The sequence below is a fragment of the Rhinopithecus roxellana genome, chromosome 17 (assembly GCF_007565055.1).
Source record: "Rhinopithecus roxellana isolate Shanxi Qingling chromosome 17, ASM756505v1, whole genome shotgun sequence".
NCBI lineage: Eukaryota > Metazoa > Chordata > Mammalia > Primates > Cercopithecidae > Rhinopithecus > Rhinopithecus roxellana.
In genome coordinates this window covers 53,092,882-53,110,532 of record NC_044565.1, presented here as the reverse complement: position 1 = coordinate 53,110,532, position 17,651 = coordinate 53,092,882, and the positions used below count along the sequence as shown (strand labels likewise).

The following is a 17,651-nucleotide window of genomic DNA, read 5'->3' as shown; positions in this document are numbered from 1 at the left end:
GCCTATTCTGGACATTTTATGTAAATAAACTCAGACAACGTATGGCCTTTTGGATGTGGTTTCTCTTAGCATAATATTTTCAAGGTTCATTCACATTGTAGTGTGTATTAGGGCTTCGTTCCTTTCTAAGGCAGAATTCCATTCTGTTGCATGGATCTACAATATTTTGTTTACCCATCCATCAGGTGATGAACATTTGGACCTTGCTGGTTATAGCCCTGCTGATGGGGGGGAGGTGGTCCTCTTTCTCAGGAAAGAAGATGATTTATTTCCTTCTCTTCTGAAGCTCTTCTCTCTTCTCATTTTCTATGACTGTTGTTTCTTTTATTTGTGGGACTATTGCCATTTCCTGTCTTTTGAACACTGATGTTTTGTAGAGTGCTCTCCAATTCATTTTCTCTTCGAGTTCAGGCCACCCCCACTCCATTCTCTCCATTACTTCCATAATCATCCATGTGCCAAATACCCCATCTCAAAGTCAGGACCCACATCTCTAGGCCACTGTCACTTGGATGTCCCAAAGACATCTCAAACTCAGCATATCCAAGTTTGAACTCACTGACCTCTGACCCCAAACCCAATTGTTATTTTGTGTTTCCTATTCCAGAAGATGGAACTGTCCACCCAACTCCTAAAACCAGAAACCTGGGCATTTTTCTCAACCTTTACCTCTCCCAGCAACCCCCCAGTCCCTTCCCGCCCACCCATCCCACCTCCTGATTGTCTCTCGAGTCTGCTCACCTGCTGTCATCTTGGCTGCTCCTAGCCTTGTTGAGGCCGCCGAGTTTGGTCACCTGGAAGGAGTCCCGTGCCCTCCCCTAGTCTCCTTGCTTCCAACCTTGTCCCTTTGCTATGTGATCACGTTGCTCCCCTTGTTTACATACATTAAGGCACTGCTCTTGGCTCCAGAGAGGTGAAGTCTGCACTACTTACCGTGATGTTTAAGACCCTTCTTGATCTGGCCCCTGCGTTCTTCTCCAGCCTCGCCTCTCACCGCTCCTCCTTCTGTGTCTGGGATGCAGTCCTTGATGGATTTTCAGTTTCCCAAAGGCCTCTCTCCATGCACCTATCCTCAAGCCAGAGTTTTGAGCATGCTGTTCCTCCTGCCCTGTTTAACTCAACTGACTGGTTTCTGCTTATAATTCAGGTCTCAACCTAAAGGCCTCTTCCTCCAGGAAGCCTCCTTTCTCCCCAGTGAGGGTCAGATGTTCCTCTCCTGTGCTTCCGTGGCACCCATGCTGGCCTCAGCAGAGCCCCTGGCACCTGGCGCTGTAATTGCTTGTTAACTTGTCTGTGTCCCTCTGTGCTCCCAGCCCTCTGAGGCCAGGAGTAGGGTTGGTCTTTTCCACCACTGCATTCTAAGTCTTAGCACAGTTCCTACCATCAGAGGTGGGTTCTCTGTGAATAGGTCTTGAATAAATGAATGAAGCAGCGATTGAGTACTTACAGGAAGGCTGGTGACCGGCAGGATCTTAGGGGCAGGTATTCTCTCCTTGGTTGTTCTGTGGATTGGCCTAGATGAGGCCTTGCTTCTGAGTGGGGCTGACCAGGCCAACCGCAGGCTCCACAAACTGTCCGGCTGTCTGAGTCTATGGGATGGCTTCTCTGGCTCTTAGAGTCAGCAATTTTGGAGGCCTGGAGAGCGTCAGTTCTCATTGTATTTTTTAGCAGGGAGTGCCTCTGTGGGCGCATGATACATAAATAAGGTGTGTGGCTGTTTCTATCAGTGAGATTCACATGGCCAGACCCCAGGTTGGTCCCAAGGAGTGAACCTCGCCTGTGTTCAGCTCTGGGACTTGGCTGTTGCTCTCTGGGAAAGTCCAGGGCCTTGTGGACCAGGGGGCAGCATAGGAAAGACGGGGGTCAGTTTTCATCGCCAAGCAGTTAACACTGGGAACGAGCAGACCCTCACTGAGCACCCACTCTCAAACAAGCGCTGTGCTGGGTGGAGGCTTTTCCTATTGTGTCCGGAGTTGGTTCCTGCCAGTGGGTTCGTGGTCTCTCTGACTTCAAAAATGAAGCTATGGACCTTTTGTGGTGAGTGTTACTTAAAGGTGGCATGGACTCAAGGAGTTTTACAATCTTCTTGCTAGCTACAGAGTGCTGATTGATGCATTTTACAATCCTCTTGCTAGCTACAGAGAGCTGACTGGTGCATTTTTACAATTCTCTTGCTAACTACAGAGCACTGATTAGTGCATTTACGATCCTCTTGCTAGCTACAGAGTGCTGATTGGTGCATTTTACAATCCTCTTGCTAGCTACAAAGCACTGATTGGTGCATTTTTACAATCCTCTTGCTAGCTACAGAGCACTGATTGGTGCATTTTATAATCCTTTTGCTAGCTGCAGAGTGCTGATTGGTGCATTTTGCAATCCTCTTGTAAGACAGAAAAGTTCTCCACGTCCCCACTCGACCCATGAAGTCCAGCTGGCTTCACCTCTCACTATCTCAGTGCCTTACAAAATCCTGCAGGCTTGGTGCAGCAGTTTTCATTTTCCAGGGGCTCTTTCCCGCTGCCTCCCAAGCCTCTGGCTGTCCACACTGGGTATAATTCTGCTTCCTCATTGTGAGCTGGAGCTGTTGTCTTTCTTTTTCCTGCATTTTCTGGTATGCTGAAGGGTCACAGTGAAGATTAGAGTTGACATAGGTTGGAGGTCATGATAATGGGGATGGGGCAGCCGTGTCGGGCATCCCCCTGCCTCTAGAGCCCATCCCACAGGGGGTTGAATGGGGCTTTGACTGATGTCTTGGAATGTTGGTGGACACTCCCCATGTTCTAAAGCATCAGGTGTAAAAACATGAGAGATGCTTCAGGTACCAAACTGGCCCCCACATCACCCTTAAACCTTTTTTTTTTTTTTTTTTTTTGAGGCGGAGTCTCGCTCTGTCGCCCGGATTGGAGTGCAGTGGCCGGATCTCAGCTCACTGCAAGCTCCGCCTCCTGGGTTTATGCCATTCTCCTGCCTCAGCCTCCCGAGTAGCTGGGACTACAGGCGCCCGCCACCTCGCCCGGCTAGTTTTTGTATTTTTAGTAGAGACGGGGTTTCACTGTGTTAGCCAGGATGGTCTCGATCTCCTGACCTCGTGATCCGCCCGTCTCGGCCTCCCAAAGTGCTGGGATTACAGGCTTGAGCCACCGTGCCCAGCCCACCCTTAAACCTTATGTAAGGACTGTAAGTTAGTAAGTTTATTGAATGAAGAAACTATAGAGAGTAGTGAATGTTGTGGCATTTTCTCTCTCCTCCCTGTGGGTGCCTCATGCTCCTTCAAATCAGAGGTGAGGCTCCAGAGGATAGCTCAGAGTGCTGGGATGCTGTGGGAGGGACCAAGTCGGATGCTGCAGGGTAAAGCACCTCTTGAGAGGGTGAGGGTATGCTTGGGATGACCCAGCCCATGTGCCAGGGGTTTGGGTTTGCAGGTGAGTGTGGAGGTGGCAGCTGCTTCCATCATCTTCAAAGCACCTGAAGGATGGTGGGTTCTGTGCTGCCTCTGAAGACAGCATGGGGAGGCGGCAGCTATGGAAACTGCACTTGTCCCCTCTGGGGAGCTGATGTGGCAAAGGTGTGTGCCTTTCCCTGGGAGGCAAGTGGATGCCTCAGAAGGTGGCCAGACTTGAGCTGTTTAAGAATCACTGCCAGCCACGGTAAAGGTCTGTGGGGATGTAGCAAAGGGTATGGTTTGAAGCAAGAGTCAGCTGAGGAAGGTATCAGAAACATTCTGCATCAGGAACAGTCCAGCATAGAGTCTCTGTGAGGTTTTCAGAGGAACTCACTAAAGCCTGCACGCTCCCTGCCTCCCCAAAGAGCCACATTTGGACACCTGCCAAGGAAGAGGACATAGGAGGTCAGATGACAGTAGCTCCAGTTGTATTTGACACTCCCTTGTTCTGATGCCAAGATGAGGAGGAGGTTGAAGGCAGAATAAAATACTATGAAACAATGAAATAACCATGCACCCTTCCCACATGCAGCTGGGTCAGGCTTGAGCTCAGGGGAGAAACTCTCAATGGGATGTAGGATTTAAATTGGACTGGCCAGGACATTCTGTGTCTGTTGAGACAATCAGATGATTTCCCATTTTTAGTTTGTTAATATTATGAATTACATGAATTGATTTTCAAACATGGAGCCAACCTTGCATTCCTGGGGCAAACCCCACTTGATCATAGAGTATCCTTTTTATATTTGTTGAATTTTATTTGCTAAAATTTTGTTTATAAATTTTGTATCTATGTTCATAGAGGGATGTTGGTTTGTAGTTTTTTACTCCTTGTAATGTCTTTCTCTGGTTTTGGTATCATTTCTTCCTTAAATGTTTGATAGAATTTACTAGTGATGCCATCTTGACCTGCAGTTGTCTTGGTGGAAAGGTATTTGGAAGAGCTTGTCTGGAATTGGCATTGTTTCTTCCTTAAATGGCTGATAGAATTTACCAGTGGAGCTATCTGGGCCTAGAGTTGTCTTTGTGTGAAGAGTTTGAACTACAAATTCAACTCTGTAGTATAGGGCTCTTCAGGTCATTTCTTCTTGAGTAAACTTTGCTAGATTTTGTCTTTTAATTTGTTTATTTCGTTTAAGTTGTTGAATCTATTGGCATGAAGTTGTTTATAACATTCTGTTATTCTATTAATATCTGTAGACTCTGAAGTGATGTTGCCTCTCTCATTCCTGATATTATTTGTATTTTCTCTCTATTTTTCCTATATGTCCATCTACAGGTTTATTAATTTTATTGAACTTCTCAAAGACTCAGCTTTTGGCTTGTTGTTTTTCTCTATTTTTCCCCCATTTTCTATTTCATTGCGTCTGTTCTAGTTTTTATGCTTCCTATTGTGAGGGAAGCATGCATCTCTTTGGGGAATCTCTTCTCTCCCCCACAACACTCTGTCCCCTTTCTCTTTGGGATGGCCTTTTCCTCCAGATGCCGTTCCTTCCCAGGGCTCAGGCTTTCATGCATGTGCCCTGCTGCTGTGTTAACAGACAGCTAACTTCCTTTCTCTGCATTTTTGTCAAAGGCATTTTGGAGACAGCATCTCAGCCCAAAGAGCAACCAATGTTGGAGATTTCCTTTTCAGTGTCAGGCTTAGAGGGAAGAGACTTTCAGAGGCGGATTGGCTGCTTCTACTGTGTCTCGCTTCCTCCCTTCTCACCTCCCTGCTAACTCCTCCATAGACCATCTTTCTTTTCCTAGGCTGGGCACAGAAGCTGTCATCAGTATCTCTTCCCTATCCATAGGTCAACATTTGTGAGCAGCTTTGATGTAAGTATATGATCCAACTACTGGCAGAAAGGAGCAATTAACTTGGGCAAAATTTGTACTGATCAAGTGTAACTTGCATGCCCCTGCACTCGCCATACCTCTTCTATTCTTGGTGTTGTCTGCCCATCACTCTGATCGTTTTAATCTTCCCTCTTTCTTCCTTTTCTGTTATTTTCTTTGTAGTGGCTATCATTAAAGCCTGTGCAGATAATGTAGGTGATTAACATCAAGCCAGAAGGAGTGGCTGTTCTCATTTGTTACTATTTTCTTTTTTACAAAAGGAGTAATCGAAGGCTGTCTTCTGAATGTTGCTCACTCAAGAATACTTGTTGGTTGGTTAATTGCTTTGCATGTGCACTCCTCACTGTTTGAGAGGGGGGCTTAAGGTTGCTGGGGTGGTGATGATGGTGATGAGGAGAGAAACTTAGGGATGAGGAGCCGTTGGTAATTCAAAATACTTCAGAGAAGAGAAAGCATTTTTTCAATTTGAAGAAATACATTCTGAAAAAATAAGATTTGAAATATAAAATTTCAAATTGCATTCCATGTAGGAAGAGCACTGAGGGGGCAAACACCCTTGATCGGGAGCAGAGCTCTTGGCTTTAGCTTCCTGGGTGCTGCTGTGCTGACTTCAGAGAAGTCACTGCTCTCTGAGCCCCAGTCTTCTCATCAGAGGCATGGGGATGCTGGCTTGGATGGTGCAGAGCTCCGCTAGCTCCAGCAACTTCCATTCAGGGTCCATCATCGTTCAAGTCAGGCACCATCCTAGAGGGACATCAAAGGAACTCAGACACGGACTTCCCCAGCCAGGGCATCCCAGTTAGGGGTGCAGGGCTTGGCGAGCTGGGACACCTGCTTCCTTCCCAACTTTCCAGAGGAGGCAAAATCCCAGCCTTTAAAACGATGATGGAACTTTACAAAGCACATGAAATCAGCGAAGTCAATCATAAAACCCGTTTTTTTTTTTTAAAGTAAAAGAATTGCAACATTTTCTGAAAGATGGAAAACAAAACCTCATTATCACCATGATCAAGAAGGCAGAGGTACCATTCCCCCCGACCATGTTTCAGCCACACTTGCCTGTTCTCCCACTTAGGAGCCCATGGTGCCACATGAAACCAGAGACAGGGCTGCGGGAAGCATTGTTTGCCCAGGTTGACACATTTCTCCAGGAAGTGGTGAGGGATTTCTGATGTCTGAGCAATCCTTACATCAGTGTTCCAGAATGGCTAGCCTAGTAAGGCTCCTTGACATTTTGGGGAGATAGTAAAGCTGGTTGTTTCTTTGACTCACAGCATCACAGAATGGGACTTGGAAGTCACCTTGGGGTGATCCAGTGCAAACTTTTTTCTTGACAAATGAGGCAAGAAACATAAAGACCACAGCACTTCCCTTGAGGTTTCCATGAACGGTGGCAGTTGTGTGTCTCTTTAAACTCCCAGGCTAAGCACCTACTGCAGGGTTGTTCAGCAGAGCCTTCTCTGTGAATTCATCCTGCACAGTGCTGAATACATGAGAGCTTGATCAGAACAATTTGCTTCAGATGAGATCCTCCTGTGGTGAAGTCTTTTCCTGATGCTAGATTCTCTCAGGTTTTTAGTTGGATATTTTGCGTGGAAGGGGCCATGGGGATGTTCTTGGAGGGTAGTTGGAGCAGCATTGGAGAGGTGGAGAGAGCAGGGACTTTGGAGCCCAAGATAAAACAACAACAAAGCCACAATAATTGCTGTTTGATATGGTTTTGCTATGTCCCCACCCAAATCTCATCTTGTAACTCCCACAGTTCCCATGTGCCGTGGGAGAAACTCCCACTATTGAATTGTAACTCCCACAATTCCCATGTGTCGTGAAAGGAACCCAGTTGGAGGGATTGAATTATGGGGGCAGGTCTTTCCTGTGCTGTTCTCGTGATAGTGAATGAGTCTCACAAGATCTGATGGTTTAAAAAAAATGGGAGTTGCCCTACACAAGCTCTCTTTGCCTGTCGCCATCTACGTAAGATGTGACTTGCTCCTCCTTGCCTTCTGCCATGATTGTGAGGCCTCCCCAACCATGGGGAACTATAAGTCCAATTAAACCTCTTTCTTTTGTAAATTGCCGAGTCTCTGGTATGTCTTTATCAGCAGCGTGAAAACAAACTAATACACTGTTATCAACTGAATCCTCATTACAGTCATTTGCTAAGCACTTGACAATGCGTTATCTCATTTCAACAACTTTATGAGGTGTGCACTGCTGCTGTTAGCACTGCATGCAGGAGGCAGCTGAGGCTCAGGGAGGTTATACACTTGATCAAGGCCACACCACTAGTATGTGGCAGAGCCAGTACTGGGATTCTGGATGATCCAAAGCACAGGCTCCTGAGTACTAGGCTATATGGGTATGGATTCCAGTACTCATTTTGCTAAAAAGTAAAATAAAATGTTTTTTGATGGCTTATCATGGCCAGGACACTTAATAGCTGTGTGTTCTTGGGAAGATGATATAACCTCTCTGATTCTTTGTTACTGAGGTATTTTGCCTGGTTATGTTGAGGGTTAGGTATGAATGCAGGTAAAGAGTCTACTGCAATGCTTGATTCATGGTGGGTATTCAATAACCTGTAGTTGCTCCTTGGGGGAGACACACCTGTGGTCATCTTGAGTCTTCCATATTTGATTTAGATTTGGTTGAATTGCCTTGGTTGAAGAGGTCTAAAGCTCATGGCGTCCTTCAGCCTCTCAGGACAGATGAGTGGTGTGAGTCTTTGGCTCTGACAAGTGTGAATGAGGCTGTCATCACCATCAGACACATATGCTTGACATTGCTCAGGAGATTATTTTATGATGTACAGAGAAAAAAAGTCCAGAATCACATTATTTAATTGCTGGAGTTATTTAATTAGGCAGGTGATAGCAGGGTTAATGAATCATTAACACCTCAAAAGAGCAATTAGCTCATTGTTTCCATAATTTTATGCAATGAAGCAGAAAGCTGGTTCTTAGGGTGGCTGTATTTTAATAGAATTTTGCAGAAGATAATTACTGTTGTTTTGTTTTCAACTAGGTCTGTAAATTCATGCTCGTTGATACTCAGCATTAGTTTCTTTACCATGAGTATGCAGGTGTATATAATTTTATATATAGTATGATAATAGGGTAGAATGATGCAGGTGGGCATTTCAGAGGCTTCTGTTCTACAAAGGAAAATGGAAACACATAAACAGACAAGAAAGCAGAGGCAGGATGAAGTGCTCGGATGAAAGTAACTGCAGGTGTGTGACTGGGCAGGGAGGGCCTCTCAGAGGAGCTGACGTCGAAGTGACTTCTTAACGTAAGAGGGGCAAACCAGGCAAAGATCCGTGAGGATGTTCCAGGCTCAGGTCCTGTGTGGGAGTGGGCTGGTGTTTCAGGAACTGCAAGAACGCAAGCGTGGCCAGAGTGCAGGGAGGCCAGAAGGGGTGTAGAGACAGGGCAGAGAGGCAGGCAGTGCCAGCTTGTGTGGCCTGAGGGTCAGTGGGAGGGGTAGGTAGGATAAGGGCAAGCCTCACTGAGGGGCGTCCCACTGCCTTCTGATTTGTGTTTACAAAGGCTGTTTTGCTTGTCATGAGGGAAGGATTGTCTCGGGGCAGGGGAGAGATGGTGGAGGCGGTGAGGAGCCAAGGGTCCGCTGTGTGGCTTTGAAGTAGAGCTGATGGATGCACGGATGGCATAAAGGATGAGAAGACTTGAGAACATCTCCCAGATTTTGTAGTTGAACAAATGGGGCCAGGGTGGCATCATTTTCTGAGATGGGGAAGCCTGGGTTGATCCACTGGCTACGGATAAAATCAGCAATTCTATTTGAGCTGTAACAAGTTAGAGGTGCCTGAACAGCCCCCTTCCTCCCTTTTCTGTCTCTCTCTGTGTGTTTCTGTGTGTGTGTGTGTGTGTGTGAATCTCATATTTATTGGATTGAACATTTATTACTGTGTTATAGGTATTGTATTGTGCCTTTTATAAAATGTTACCTCATTATTATTCTCGTAAGAACTCTAACGCACGATGATCCCCATTCTACAAACTCATCAGCCGCTGCTCAGAGAAGTGCAGTTGCTTCTCCAGACCACGTGGATAGTAAGATGTAGAGCTGAGATCTGAATTCAGATTTGACCAGTTCCAAAGCCTGGGGTCTTCCCGTCTGCCAGGCGGCTTCTGAGATTCACTGTGTTCTCACTGCCTCTCGGGCAGCTCTCTGTTCTGATGACAGGCATCGTAGGATCCCAGGGAGGTGCCCGAGTGGCCTCTCTGCAGCAGCTGCGGCTGTCTTGGTTCCTCTCACCCTTCTCCCAAAGCCCCCATGAGACACACCTCCCTGGTCTCCTTCAGGGACAGAAGACCCAGAGTAACTTTCGTCCCTTCTCCTCTTTTAAAACAAAGTTCTTACTGTTAATGAGGTGTGCAGCTCCTTCTCTCTCTCACTGTGCATCTGAGGTGCATGGCTTGGGTGCTGTTCTTGGCCAACGCACTTTTATAGATGACATTTACTCAACTTGGGGTGATGTAGTCGAGCTCCTGTAACATTAATAGGTTAAGTGGTTTGTCTCATGGTCTTGTGCTTGAGTTGTGAAACCCAGCCGGGGTCTGGGCCTTCAGGAGACAGAGTAGCAGGACCCCAGGAGGACCCTCCCTGCTGGGCCAGGCAGGAAGAGTTATTACCACTGTGTCTGACTCAGGGAGCAGAGCCCCCCCGTTGTCGGCCTGGCATTGGAGTGAGCAAGTGGGTAGGCAGCAGGCCTCCGGCAGAGGTGAGGTTCAAGAGCTGGGCCCCAGGCAGAGATGGGAAGTGAGGGAGGGACATGTTTGCCCAACCTGAACTCCTCATCGGCAGGGGACTCCGATGACGAGCTGCTGGAATCTGTTCTGTGCTAAGTTGGGTCTGGGTTGGGAAGGGAGAGGGGGCTGCAGCTTGGACAGGAGGGTGTGGATTAGCAGCGTTAGGTGTGGAAGGAGGCCCTGTTGACAGGTTCAGGCCACCCGAACGTCTGGGGGATGGGGGCAGGTAGGGCCCGCATCATGGTGTCTGTGCTGAGTTTCCTGGGTGGGTGTGAAGTAGGTAGTAGGAAGGATGCTGAATGAATCCAGCTTAGTGCTGGGGGGATGATCGATTCTGATGTCAGCTTAGAGGTGGCTCCCCAGCGCTGGGCCTTCGAAGGGCAGTGAACATGGGCCCTGGAGGTGGAGAGGCTGTGGGGGCTGGAGCAGAGGCCCCCACTGTGCAGCAGAGGCTGCGGGAAGCACATGGACTGGCCGGGGGCCAGGGTGGCTGAAGGAGCATAACATGGAGGGTGTAGGGTGCAAAAAGTGACAAGGCTGCCAGGTGGATCCCGGAGGGAGACCGCTGGAGTGACGAGGCTGCGGGTGGATCCCGGAGGGAGACCGCCAGAGAGTGAGGAGGGTGCCCGGTGGATCCCAGAGGCAGATGAGCAGAGAGTGAGGAGGGTGCCCGGTGGATCCCGGAGGGCGATGAGCAGAGAGTGAGGAGGTGCGGATGGATCCCGGAGGGCGATGAGCAGAGAGTGATGAGGCTGCCCTTTGGATCGCGGAGGGAGATGAGCAGAGAGTGAGGAGGTGCGGATGGATCCCGGAGGGCGATGAGCAGAGAGTGATGAGGCTGCCCTTTGGATCGCGGAGGGCGATGAGCAGAGAGTGAGGAGGTGCGGATGGATCCCGGAGGGGAGGCCACCAGAGAGTGATGAGGCTGCCCGGTGGATCGCGGAGGGAGATGAGCAGAGAGTGAGGAGGTGCGGATGGATTCCAGAGGGAGACGAGCAGAGAGTGATGAGGCTGCCCGGTGGATCGCGGAGGGAGACTGCACCCAGCGGTGTTGTCGCCAAGACGATGGTGTCCGTGGGAGGTGACAGAGTGGGACCCTGGCCAGGATCTCTTGAGTGGATGTTGCCATCTTGCAAGTGAGAGACGTCGGGGGTGGGGGTGTGTGAGCCAGGCAGTGGGACTGCAGTGGAGGTGTGGGCAGAGGCAGACGGGGTCTCAATCCAGGGGAAACCAGGGGTGGGAGGTGTGAAGGGAGCCCACGCTTCTTATCCTGGTGGGCTGGGGATGTAGAGACGGAACACGGACGGGAGCAGCTCTTCAGAGGAAGGCCAGGCCTGAGGTGCTGGGGTGTCCTCAGGTGAGCCTTAGCCTCGTGGGTGGGACCAGGACCCTGTCACTTGGCATGGGGTTGGGGGTTAACATCCCTTCCCAATCAGAGCTCCCCCCATTTGCTTTTCTGCACATTCTTAAACAGCAGGTCTGTGAGGATGACTAGCTTTGCTTACCTGGGACAGGTCTCAGTAGTTCTTTTCTCAGGCTGCATTCACAGCAGACAGGAGAGAAGGCGGAGGGGCTCGCGCCTCCTGGCCAGGACATTCTGGTTGGAGTCTTGTAATGAAATCAGAAGCGACATGTCCATTCTTGGGGCCTCATAACCTGACCAGCAGAGCTCCTTGGCATAGTAGGCCATGGACGCATGCTTCGTGGGGACCATGGGGAGCCTCCCTCACACGGATGCATGGCCTTTGGTGGCACCTTTGCCCGTCAGCCCGGCCCCTGCACCCTGCAGTTCCCTCCATGTGCAGTGCAGAGCCGTCAGCCCCAGACCACCTCGCACTGCACTTGCTGGGATCTTCTCCTCCCCCACCACCCGGTCTGCCTTTCTCTGCATCCCTCCTGGACCCGCCTCTGGGTGTTCTATTGACAAAGGGATTCCCCCCTTTTCTTGTGTTTTGGGGCAGTGCTGTGCACACTGTTGAATATAACGAGTGTTGGCTAATTTGAACTGAATTCTCAGGCTTATTTTTTCCTTTTTCAGATCAAACCGGTGGTGCATTGTGATATAAATGTGCCTTCCAAGTGGCAAACATATCATCGTATATCTCGACATATAAAGTGAGTACAATATTATGGGTGAAAAAAATCAAACTGTGCCATAGCTCCTTAAAAACAATACTTTCTATCTTGACAAATGCCCCTTAGCCCTCTTTCTGTCTCTCCTCCCCTCCCCTCTCCTCCCCTCCCCTCCTCTCTCCTCCCCTCTCCTCCCCTCCCCTCCCCTCCCCTCTCCTCCCCTCCCCTCCCCTCTCCTCCCCTCCCCTCCCCTCCCCTCTCCTCCCCTCGTCCTCCCCTCTCCTCCCCTCCCCTCCCCTCCCTCTCCTCCCCTCCCCTCCCCTCCCCTCTCCTCCCCTCCCCTCCCCTCCCCTCTCCTCCCCTGGCTGTCTCCTGCACTCACTCCCTGACAGGTGATTTCTTTTTCCTAGACCGCCTTCTCTCTGATTCAGCTGTTCATGTGCTACCTTTTCTTTCTCCTCTTGAGCCCTGATTTTGGAAAAGAAAAACAATCCAATCACCATGCCATTGTTTGCGGAACAGTTCGCCTGGGGATGCGAAGATAAGAGCATCATACACACAGCTCAGTTTTAGGCTCTGAAGTTTTGTTTTGATATGTTTTTAAATGTAGCTGTTGCAGCTGCAACATGTTGAAGGGAAATTTAAAAGCTGTTTCCCCCACCCCTTGACCTCTTGCTACCAAAAGGCCCTTGTGGGCTACAGCACATCCAAGTCAGGTGTTGCTACAGGAACAGAGTGCATTAGAGCCTCTTGGGCCGCTGCCCTGGGATGCTGCTGGCAGTGCCAGGCACCGAGGTGCTCAGTGGGAAGCATTGAGGATAGTTGTGATCACTGTGTGCATCCATCTGCGTTATGTTTTGGGGGTTGGAAAAAGACAGCACACTTGACTCAAACTAAACGTTGGTTTACGTCCTGGCTTTTGGTCTTATCAGCTTGGGACCTGCACCTGCTGTTTCGCTCTGAGGTTGAGGCTGTCTCCCACTGTGGAAAACAGGCTGAAAATATCTGTGCCGCACACTGTGGTGAGGGTTAGCTTCAGGAATGTTTGCAACCAGCCCCACAGTGCTTGTCACAGCGCAGCAGTTCTCTGAATGGCAGCTCTTCCCCTCATCCTTTTATTGGGATGTTTTAGTATTTTAGTGATTAAAGGCCCTGGCATGGACATCTTTCCATTTTACCATGTTCTGGTCTAAATGGAAGGAATTTCAGCGAGTTTCCAGAGAATGCTGAGCTCTTCATGTGGGGGTGCCAGCCTTGTGTGAGCCAGAGTCACCTCTACCACCTCCCCTCTCAGTCCTGAGAGGCAAGGGCTTGGAGGCTCATGAAACTGGAAACCCCTGATTCACCCGACAGATCCCCAGGCTGGGAAGGAGGAAGATGAAGGAAGTGTGACTGTGAATTCGCCAAACTTGGCCCCTTGCACTTTTCCTTAAAATCTCAACGACCGTTTCTTTAAAAGACCTTACTTTAAGCTTCCGCACGGGGGCCACCTAAATACACAGATCTTTCCACACCACTTTGCATGTGTCTAAGAGCTGTTTTGAAATAATTAATAAGACACAGTATTTCTGAATTTTGTTAGTGATGTCTTTCCTGCAGAACGTACAGCAACCCCAGGGCACAGTGTTGCTTTGTGGGTCCTTCTTGACAAAAACACCATTCCTAAAGCTACATTTTATGTGTGTGACCCAGGCCATCAATGATCCTCACTCATTTGACAGACATGATTATTTTTTTCAATGAGAAACCATGCACTCTGGCAGCATTTGCCCATCCTTTGTCTTGGTGTGTTGGAAGTTCCACTAGATGGACCCAAATATCCATCTGAGTGCAGAGTCCTTCCTACCACACACACACAAAAAAACCTGATCGTGTTCCTTGGAGTCCTTGTCACTATCAAAACACATAAACAATAGTTATGATGGCTTTCAGAGGCTTAGATGCTCAGGAGAGAAAGGCAGGGTGTGACCCTGGTCAAGAGGAGAGTTGGCGAGGGAGTGGCTTGTTGAGCTGTGTTCTGCAGCAGATGGATGCTGGAGAGAGAACTCGGGGCTCACCTGACGAGGTCACTGGGGAATTGAGCTGGTGGTGAGTGCATGGGTTGGAAGTCACTGATTTGGAGGTCGAGGCTCAGATTGAAGCCCTGGTTCTGGCACTGACTGAGCCGTGTGGCCTGAGTCACTTCTCTTGCCTGGTGTTCTCTCTGATGTCCCTTGTCAGGGAGGGATTCACTCACTCATTGCACTTATGCTGGCGTGGAAAACACCCTGAGTCGTGAATGAGCCTTAGGAGAAAAAGGGTTTAAAAGATCTTTTGTCATTTATTTAGAAGTGAGCTGGCAAAAGTTGTCTGGGCCCTGGAGTGGTTTTACTTGGGGACTCTCTGCCCTTCACAGGGAGTCTGAGACCTGAGGGAGCAGGGGAAGAGAAGAGCCCACCCCAGGCCTCCTCTGTGGGGAGGAGGCACATTCGTGCCAGACAGAACTGGAGAAGAAGGGGCCATTGGTCCTGGCCCTCATTGCGAGACTGATGTCAAAGATAGATACAGCTGGACATTAGTGAAAGCAGTGAAAACAGGTTTATTTAGTTACTACTGGTAGTTGGGGAAAGAGCCGAGTTCCACTCTGATTTGTGTGGAAGCGATTTGGGCATTTTAAAGGGGCAATGAGAGATGGGAGCAAGTGGGGCCTCAGGAGAATCAAAGAAGTGGAAAAGTACAAAGAGTTGGTCAGTGAAGGTGGCCAGGCCGCTGGTCTGCAAGCTGGCAGTTCTGGAAGTTAGGATTCTGTCCTCCACCAGAGACTGGGAGACAGGCCCTGTCCTGCCTGATGCTTGCAGTTCAAGGGAAGGATCTCAGGTGCGGGAAATGCGTCTGCATTGTAAGAGATGCAGATTTGTCAGTGCTGTACGAGAGGTCAGGGGCCTCTCTCAGGTGTTGGCTGGGATGAACAGTAAATGTTCCTGGCAGCCCTGGGTTTTCGCAGGTGGGTGTTTAGTGGTGGGGCTGGGGTCATCCTGTGGCCGTGGCTTGATGCTGCTGGGCACGTGCTAGAGTTCGGTTGTATCTCAGCGTAGGCATTGGGACAGAGTTGTCATAGGCCAGAGTTCTGCGAAACTCAGTCCCTCTTCTTGTTCATGAGGAAGAGCGGATCCATTCCTTGTAGAACCACCACCACCTGTCATAAGGAGGACTTGAGGAGAAGGGTCCAGCCATTGCTTCCAGCTGCCATGTGTTCAGGGGGAGCTGAGAGACTGCCGAGGAGCACAACCCTCCCACGAGGGTGGTATGCGTCAGGAGGTGAAGGCATGACCATCAGGACGAATACAAAGAAGCCAGAGGCCAGGCACATTGGCCCAAGCCTGTAATCCCGGCACTTTGGGAGACTGAGGCAGAAGGATCACTGGAGCCCAGGAGTTTGAGACAATCCTGGACAACATAGTGAGACTCCATCTCTTGAAAAACAAAAAACAAAAAACAAACAAAAAAAGAAACTGAGTCCTTTAAGGAGCTCCCTAAACCATCCAGTAAGTGGAGGAAATTATTTAAAGGGAGATCCAAGTCAATCCTTTTCTGGAGGGTGTAAGCTGTGTTAGCTATTGTGCCCGACTGCCACTGCTACTACTTGAGACCGTCACTACAGCAGTTGCTACTGTTACTGCTTGAGACCGTCATTATGATTGAACGAAGGGACGAAGGTAGACATAATAACAAAAACAAAAGGAACTGTTTTAAGGAAAGGACCAGGGGAAGAAGAAGAGAACTCCCTACTTCTAGTGAGCAAAGGCAGCCCCCTGACCTTCCACAGCCCTTCCAGTTTATTGGGTAGAATGAGCACGGAGAAGGAGATAACGATTGGTCAGCTGCTTAATTTATCACAGGTTTATATTATTACTAACAGGCTTCAATGATGCCTAATCATAAGAAACACTTGTGCCTGGGTTGTGACTGTCCTCAGCGGTCCTTCTGGGTGGCGTACAGTTTGTCAGTTTGCCAGCATTCTGCATTTATGAGAAACAGTTTGCTGCTTACTCATATAGTCTCCAGTGGTATACTGAGTTGATCATGACCCTCACTCTTTCAGCCTCCAACAAGATGTCTTGGGTGTGAGTCTTTGCTGTGACTGTCTCTTGACAAATTTCCTCTCAAGTGTCGACTACAAACAGGTGGCACTGAGGACTGACTCGTGCACGAACACCTCCCTGGCTTCCGGTCAGTAGTCTGAGGCTAGTCCGTTTTGTGGAGTCATTTTGCAAAGTTCGGACACTTCTGAGGTTAATGATGCAACCGCTTGTCCTAAGTAGGAGACAGAATCTTCCAGTTGTGTGGGGGCTAGCTTTGCTGACCCCCTTTGTAACCTTATGGTGTATCGGTCACCACAGGCAAGGGTGCAGTGGGAGGAACAGACCACCCAACCAGGCTGGCTCCAGGCAGCAGGTCCTTCCAGAACCCACTTAAGGCGGCTTCCCGTCCACTAGTCTCAGGACCAGCAGCTGGGGCAGCACTCACGTTTCTGAGTCTCCTTTGCGAAGTTTCTCACATTTCGCCATTTGAAGGTCGGCATTGGCCACGTGACAGGAGCCATCCACTGGCTGGAAGCACTTTCTATGTCTTATGACCACACACACAACAATAACCCTTATGAGCATAATTGGGTTGGTCATTGCCTGCACTGGTTGTGACAGAGGCTTGAAGGGCTAACCGGGAGTAGATCCCAAAGGGAGAAATGTAATATTAACCATCATCTTCTCACTGATTGGGCATTTTAGTCCTGTTTAACGAGCAATTCCCTTTGCCTGATTTCTTTGCCAAGTAATTTCCTGTGATGTTGACATAATGGGGTGTTGAAGGAAGATGATGTCTATAGGGAGTTTGGCCCTTACACAGCTCCTGTTTCATGAGAACAGAATGTGTCTTGCTACAGGGACATGGAGGATTCCCTGTGTCCCATAGACAGGCTATGTCTATTAGACTGATTTCCCGTGAACTGTCGTGTTCTTGAGCTCATGAGGCCATGTCATAGTCCCAGTCTTGGGGGCCTTGAAGTTACAGTTTGGTGCCACTTCAGAAGGGGACTGCTCTGGTCGTGTGTATGGGATGTTTCCTGTCAGGACCATGTCTGTGAGTATGATGACGCCGTTATGAAGGAGGTCCCAGTTTCAGGACCGAGTAGGGTGGAGGCAGTGAGTGCAAACCCAGGAATTCATCTGTTAGTCTTATCGGCTGCTTGATGATCCGAGAAGAGGAGGTAGTGATGACCGCACTAGGAAAGCACAAGCAGTGTGAGATGGAGGGAACCAGGGAGGGCCCAGTGGAAGGCTGGATGTGGTTCAGGGGACTGAGGAGTAGTTGATGCATTTGGGAGGAAGATACAGGAATCGTGGGAGAAGATTTAGTCTGTTGGGGAGTATGAAAAGGCAGGGGAATCTGTGGGCTCTTGTTCCATGATCTTGGAGAGAAGCCAACCATGTCGTGGCATCACCTGCTTATTCCACGGTTGTTGGGACAGTCGTCTGCCTCTGGGT

General features: G+C 49.2%; 1 protein-coding gene across 1 annotated transcript in view; it reads left to right on the top strand.

The window, feature by feature from the left end:
• DCDC2C (doublecortin domain containing 2C) overlaps window positions 1-17,651 on the top strand; it is a 143,071-nt gene that overhangs the window by 14,499 nt on the left and 110,921 nt on the right. The window contains exon 3 of the mRNA XM_030921649.1: window positions 12,095-12,171. Coding sequence (XP_030777509.1) covers window positions 12,095-12,171 — 77 coding nt within the window. The remainder of the gene's footprint in view (window positions 1-12,094; window positions 12,172-17,651) is intronic.